Source organism: Sphaeramia orbicularis, chromosome 13 (genome assembly GCF_902148855.1).
Source record: "Sphaeramia orbicularis chromosome 13, fSphaOr1.1, whole genome shotgun sequence".
NCBI classification, from domain to species: Eukaryota; Metazoa; Chordata; class Actinopteri; order Kurtiformes; family Apogonidae; genus Sphaeramia; species Sphaeramia orbicularis.
The window spans coordinates 26,225,028-26,232,146 of NC_043969.1; the positions used below are offsets into that span (position 1 = coordinate 26,225,028).

General features: G+C 34.9%; 1 protein-coding gene across 2 annotated transcripts; it reads right to left on the reverse strand.

The window, feature by feature from the left end:
• Positions 1–1,775: 1,775 nt before the first annotated feature.
• Positions 1,776–7,099, reverse strand: tlcd5a (TLC domain containing 5a). Of its 2 annotated transcripts, none has more exons than XM_030151674.1 (3): positions 6,778–7,099; positions 3,573–3,776; positions 1,776–3,110 (listed from the first exon to the last, which is right to left on the reverse strand). In XM_030151674.1, exons 2-3 carry the CDS (start codon positions 3,766–3,768, stop codon positions 2,578–2,580), a joined length of 729 nt encoding a protein of 242 aa, XP_030007534.1. In that variant the 5' UTR covers positions 3,769–3,776; positions 6,778–7,099; the 3' UTR covers positions 1,776–2,577. The 2 variants fall into 2 exon arrangements, with proteins under 2 accessions (XP_030007534.1, XP_030007535.1); XM_030151675.1 differs by lacking the exon at positions 6,778–7,099 and adding an exon at positions 3,893–4,333.
• Between the last annotated feature and the right edge of the window lie 20 nt (positions 7,100–7,119).

Here is a 7,119-nt window from a genome sequence, read left to right on the forward strand (position 1 = left end):
TACAGTGTAATAAAGATTGTTTACTCCTGAAGACATTTAAACCTACTTGTTCAATTTGATATATTTACAATATAAAACCTTTCTTTTTACATAATTATTTTAACTTAGAATTGTTAGTTGCACTTTTTCCACACAGATCACTCATATATAATTGACATGACACCATCATGTGGACAAGCTGGGTAATGTCAACCTCAGTCCAATACCACATCCCAATAACTTAACATATTAGCTTGTCTTCTAATTTTAGTAGAAGTTTGTAGCTTTAAATGTAATCAGAAGTATACAAAATACAGTGAAGGCTTTAAATCATTAAACCGTTACTCTTACACTTCTGTAGGAGGATTTACAGTACAACACGAGGACAAAAAAAATTAATAATAACCATTACATGAAAGTACATTCACACTACTAAGGCACACAGTAGTTATGTCTTTGCCTCATATATAATGATGATGACTCTGAAGTGTAGCAGCATGGTAAACAGGATTTAAATGAGCAGCAGGTAAAATTATACACAGAAAACATTGGCCAGTGTTCTAACATACCTATAGTAATTATTGTGTATTAAAATCACCAACAAACACAGTCGAAATAAATAAATAAATAGAGCACAAATAATTAACAGAGTTTACACTAGTGTTATGTTATGCATGTCAGCAAAATCAACTCAACTTAACCCAACCCAAATTAATAACACAATAAAGAATATTTCTGCAAAGTCACACACAAAATACTTACATTTACAAAGCATCTTCACACAATAGATTCTGTTAACAATATGTATGAAAGCAAAAGTAATTCCATAAATTGACAATCAAAACAGAATTTTGCTGAAAGTTGTAAACAAGCGGTGTCAAAGGTGTGGCCCGCGGGCCAAAACCGCCCCGCCAAAGGTTACAATCCGGCCCACAGCATGAATATGCAATGTGCAAAACTCAAACTGCAGATATTAACAGTGAAGGGTGTCAAACTCTTATTAGTTCAGGGGCCACATACAAATACCGATATGACCTGAAATAAAATAACAACAAAATAACCTATAAACAATAACTTCAAAGTTTCTTCTTGGTTTAATGTGAAAAAAGTACATCAAATCTAGAAATACTGACAACTCCAAATTTTTATCCTAAAAATAACATTAAGGTACAAAAATATTTACATTAACAAACAACCCTTTAACAATAAAATGTGAATAACCGGAGCAAATATGAACAATCTGAAATATTTAAAGAACATTAAGTGCAAGTTTTATAATATTCTGCCTGTTACAGAATATTTCGTGCCTTTGTAGATCCGATATGCACATGTATAAGTAAGTTGAGGCATAGTATTGTTAAAACTACACTTTTAATTTTCTTAAGAAATTTCAGTTTTTCAGGTTATTCTTTTTTGTTTGGATAGTTTGTAAATGTAGATATTCTCATAATTTCATGTTTTTTTTGCACTAGAACAAAAAGAAAAGTTTGGAGTTGTCATTATTTATGGGCTATTACGTTTTTATTTCAATGGTAAGGCCCACCTGAGATCAAATTGGGCTGAATGTGGCCCCTGAAAGAAAATAAGTTTGACAACCTTGTTGTAAACGATAGTATTTATTCGCTTTCCCTGGTCCAAACTTGTCTATAAGTGACTTATGTTGAGCCTAGTAGAAGCAGCTGGTTGATCTTGTCAATAGCACACACTAACACACACAGGCAATCAAAACTAAACGTCTATAGGTTATGAATCAAATAGAAATAAAAGAACTCTGGCAAAATATTCCCACATCATAATGACAACTCAAAATAAGTTTAATTCAACTGTTAAATAAAAGTAGAAATAAAAACCTTGTTAAGTGATTGAGAACTATGAGGATGTATGGATGCTTTGTTGACGGTTAAGTTGGATCTGAGTTTACACAGTAGAGTAAAACTACAAATGGCTCATTAACCAATGTAGAAGGGTATAATTAAGAGGTTCTCCTGGTGGGACCAAAATGAACACAGTGTCTGCTTAGAGGAATTACGATACACAACATTAAACAAAGTACACACACTGCTAAATTAACCTTAACTTGATGATATGACACAATTTCCCTGAGTATCAAAGTTCACGTGCACGAAGAAAGAAAGAAAGAAAGAGAAAGAAAGAAAGAAAGAAAGAAAGAAAGAAAGAAAGAAATTCTAACTTTAACTTATGGGGAAAAACTGTTTCATAACCTCCTCTATCCTTACATGTAAACATCTATGTTCTAAACTGGCTTTACCCTTTTGAAGACCACTACATTTGACAAGGCCACAGGTCACTGCAACTGAGCACAACATCTGTCTGTGCTTTTATAGAAAGTGCTTTGGTTTTCATCGACAGGAGCTTCATTTGTCGTTTTGTAAAGTGCACCTTTTACACAGAAATATGTTGTCAGCTGCAATTATTTTTTTCTTAAACAGCTAAATTTGAAGGTGGTAGAAAGATGATTTTTCTCAACAATATAAATGATGAGTTTTCTTTAACATACAAAAACTGATTTCCCTCCCATTGCACATCCAAAGTGAAATGCAGACATGCCTGATTTTTCTTCCAACAAACAGAAAGTGATCAGTCCTTCTTGTTGTCATAACCATTGGCTGCCAAGGACTCCTGTTGCTCCTTCGGTTGTATGTGCCAACTCTTGCTCTTCCTAATGGCAAATCGAACAATGTCCACCATGAAGACCCAGGACAGAGCGTACATGGCCACGCCCCCACACTTGATAAAGAATCTGGGTCTTGGGGAGATCAGTTCACAGTACAGCATTGTGCCTCCCACGAAGATTCGCATCAGCACAAACAGCAGTACGAACAGGACGTCCACAACGTTACCGAGCCATGTCCCGTATCGTCCCGTCTGTTTGAGGAACCAGCGCGCCTGCAGGAGGGGGTTGGTGATTTCACTGCCGAAGAGGACCGCGCATGACTCGATGCCTGATTCTCCCAACCACAGGGTCAACAGGATTCCCAGGATGCTCATAGTGTGGTGGGCCAGCATAACGGGTCCTTCTGTGCGGAAGTACACACACCAGGCCATATCAAAGAAAAAGTAGCCCAGGCTCAGTACCATGGCGCTTATCTGCAGAGTGGTGTTCGGAGTGCCTGATGAACACAAACAAAAAAATAGACTTTCTTACAATATAATAAAAAATAATCAAGGAATTAACGAGATGAAATACAGTTTAGTTAAACTTGATGAACACACCAACATGTAGAATGTTTCTAGTTAGCAACCTTGTGCAAGAAATAACATCAAGTTGAAGAGAAAATGATTTTTCCACTGACTGACAAGTGTATTCAAACTTGCAATACATAACTAGGTTGTATTGTTACAGTATGAACAAGACAAAATAATAAAGAAATCAATTAGATGAACTATAGTTTAGCTAAACTTGCTGAATATACCAATATGTATGTTTCTAGAGCAACTTTGTGAAATAACATCAAGTTGAAGAGAACATGATTTTGTCACTTACTGAAAAGTTTATTCACATTTGCAATATATAACTGGGTTGTAATAGTATTTTTACAGTAAATTACAGTCATAATGAATACATGTCCTACCTGGATGATCGAAAGGCCACGGTCCATCTATGTAGCCTATGTATGCTGTAATGCAGATTGCTAAGATGCCATGTAACAGGGTGACAAGGCGACAATTCCACTCATAGCTCCGAGATCCGTTGATATTACACAGGAAAAAGTAGAGAGAGACCCAAGCAGACAGGCACAGAAGGGCACAAAACACAAGAACTGCCATTTTCTTTTCTACAGAGGAACAAAGAAGAAAAGACCAACTTACAGCTTCTTTGACAATAACTTTAAGTCACTTTTCAAAAAGGAGAGAAAACTGCACGTACATCTTGCTGTGTAATATCACTTACAGTAGAAAGAAGCAGCATTACCATCCAAACACATGGACTGTACAGTTCTTTGTGAGTGAGCAACAATTAGCCTTTGCTTGAACTATAATAGCACTATAGTTGGCCAGCTGAGGGTCTGGTGGGGTGAGGGGGACGTCTCTTCTTCTGCTGTGACGTTTGTGCTAGGAGGTGAGACCATGCAGAGGGACAGGCCCACCCTCAATGGCACCAAGAAGGAGGCATTTCACACAAACTTCACATTTCAGAAGCAGAGAAGAGTTTAGAAGGTGCTGAGTCTCAGACAGTTTCCTTCAGTCTGAGATGTTTTAAGATAAAATAAGATAAGATAAGATAAGATTAGATAAGATAAGATAAGATAAGATAAGATAAGATAAGATAAGATAAGACTATTGTTCACATCATGGGGAAATTGCAATGTTTGTGTCTGGCCAAGTGAGAAACATAGAGAGAAAGCACTGTGCAGCAATACTAATCATTACATATCTGTTTTTAAAATAAATTTAGCAGCAACCATAATAGCTAAAATTATAGGTCTAAGCAAGTACTTTAGCATGCCATTAAGGAATAATAACCAAATATTTAATAAAAATATGAATTTATCATCATTGACAAAGTAGCGGAGTGAGGAAAAATATATAGCAGTTATTCAAGGTTTGGAATAAATGCCAAAAAGTGCTGTTCCTCAAGGAAAGTACAAATATTTAGCATACCACATTTTTGTTAATATATGAGAGCATATTATATCAAAAACAACACTGATATCATTTTTAATTTTAGTTTTAAAAGACATTAATTCATGGCATTGGAGTGAGAATCCAAAAAAGTAACAGAGTGAGGTGTTTGTTCAGTGTGATGCACCATAATAATAATCACAGATTTTATTAAGATTCTGATAAAATTTAGTCTTTGGCAACATATTCATAACTATATTTAATACACATCTTTCTGCTGTTTTTTTTTTTTTTTTTTTTTTTTTTAGATTGTTTTAGATTAGGCACAGGCATATATTTTGAACATACTTATTTACACATCGGCTAAAATTTACTTAGGGGGTCAAATGAGTGGCCATTTTTGTCAAAAAAAAAAAAAAAAGTTGTAAGAAATGCATAGAACTGTTGAAATAATGCTAATATATTTGTGCACAGACTACTGATATTATTTGACAGTGGAATCTATATTTTCAGAAATATTGGATTTTGAATAGCACGTGTATGTGAAAACTTTTGCTGGTGGAAGGACATGACAGACGTGACATTACCCATGATGATCTGGTCAGTACCAGTACTTTATTAGTAATAAACTTATATACTTACTATTGCTAATTATCCTCTTATTCATAAATGTTAACATTGTGGATCTAAAACAATAACAACTTAACAAAAACACAAAATGTGGCAGTGGACGGATGTGACATGGTTGTTACGGATCCCATCACACTGATGCTCGGCAGCCATGTCACCGTTTCCAGAAATGATCCCTGTGCAAAAACTAGTATCATAATTATTTATTGTGTAGTTTATCATCATACTGAAGAGTAAATAACAATATAGAACTGTTATTTCTTTATAAGAATGCTTATTATGAGAAAACTGTTGATTTAAAAAGTGACATGTGACATTCTTAATGTATGTATTGGCGTAACATAACCATATTGCAACCTGTAAAAATAAAACATGTGATATGTAGTATATAATCTTGTAAGAAAAATTGGGGGAATCTAAAAGAATAGAATATTTGTTTTTCAGGTAAATTCAGTTCAAATATAACTTGGCCATTTGTGACATGAAAATATAGCATTAACTGTGATGAAATTGGACATTTTTGAGCTGAAAACATAGTTCATATGACCATCAACATGTTGCAACAGAACTGAAATCCTGCAAATTTGCATAACTTGCATTTACCAACACAAAGTTCCTTTGGAGATTCACTTATATTGATTTTTTATGCACAAAGACATAAATAAGACCTCTAAGCAAATTTTAGCCGACATAGCTATTTACATTCTGAATTTATACTGTATACATTCATTTACAACCTTTACTGTTCTTAATTTACACTGCATTCTCAGATATTTTCTTACATACCCTGTTGTATTTCAGGATAAAAATAAAATAGAGTTTCAAAAACTAGAGATGTGTCTTTCATGCTGAGTAATGAAAAAATATTGTTTTAGAGAAAACATAAATTGGCCCTGATGTTCACTTTCGCTTGGTCAGGCCCGTTTAGAGAAGCAAAAATACAAAAAACACAGTGCAGAAAGACAGGTAGAACATTCAAGAGTGAAACAGGAGATATCAATGAGAATCTACTATTTATATTATATTATATTATATTACTTGTTCTGCACTTGTTTTGTCCAACTGAATGATGTTGCATTGCCAAATGATGTAAGCACTGACAAACAAAAAACAAAATCCCTGACAAAAGTAATTACAAATTCATGATGTAAGAGGTCCGATCTACTATTAAACACTTTAAATACTCATTCTGAGAAACCTGAAAACAATGAATACAAAAACCAAAGAGGTTCACTCATGTCTAACAAGATTAGCTAAAAATGCTAAGGACTAGCTTAGTTAATTACAGTTTATTTACATGCCGATTAAAACTCAAGGAAACAAGTCCTACTGGGTTAATATTATCCCTTGCTAAAGAAAGTTGCTGATAAATGTTTGCACAGAGAACAGCTGGTTATAAACCGAGAGGGAAACAGGGCAGGGGCTTATCTGTCAGTTAAGAGGATGCTCTTACACCAAGCCAACTGTCCAGTTAGCCGGATCAGATAGCAAGCTAACCGGTAGCAAGCTAAAAGGCTAACAAACGGTTCCTATGGGGATGTAGCGTTAGGTTAGCGCACTGACAAATGGAGTAAAAATATTTACCTTGATGGTGTACATATGGCTGCTTCTTCCTTTACATCTTGGACGTTTTTATCCTGTGAATGCCAGTTTCGATGTCGGAGCTTTGTTTATAGACGAACCGGCTGCTATTTGTTGTCTTTTATCTGGGACCAGCCTTCCTCAGCATCCCTACATTTTCCATCCACTTCCCCACACTGAGTGTAAATACAAATGTCTATTAGTATTATTAAACAGATCGATTCTGTAATTTAAGTACAGCAATGCTACACCAAAATCCAGGGATTTATTAATTAACAATATGTGACAAAAAAACGCATGCTTCCATCCTCCTCCATGTCTTCCCAATGTGGTGATAGGTTTTTG

Bases quoted from the DNA above. Each gene is read 5' to 3' on its own strand.
- tlcd5a (XM_030151674.1), bottom strand. From the start codon at position 3,768: ATGGCAGTTCTTGTGTTTTGTGCCCTTCTGTGCCTGTCTGCTTGGGTC. The intron at 3,111-3,572 runs GTAGGACATGTA...TGTGTTCATCAG, and splicing joins GTGGCCTTTCGATCATCCAG to GCACTCCGAACACCACTCTG.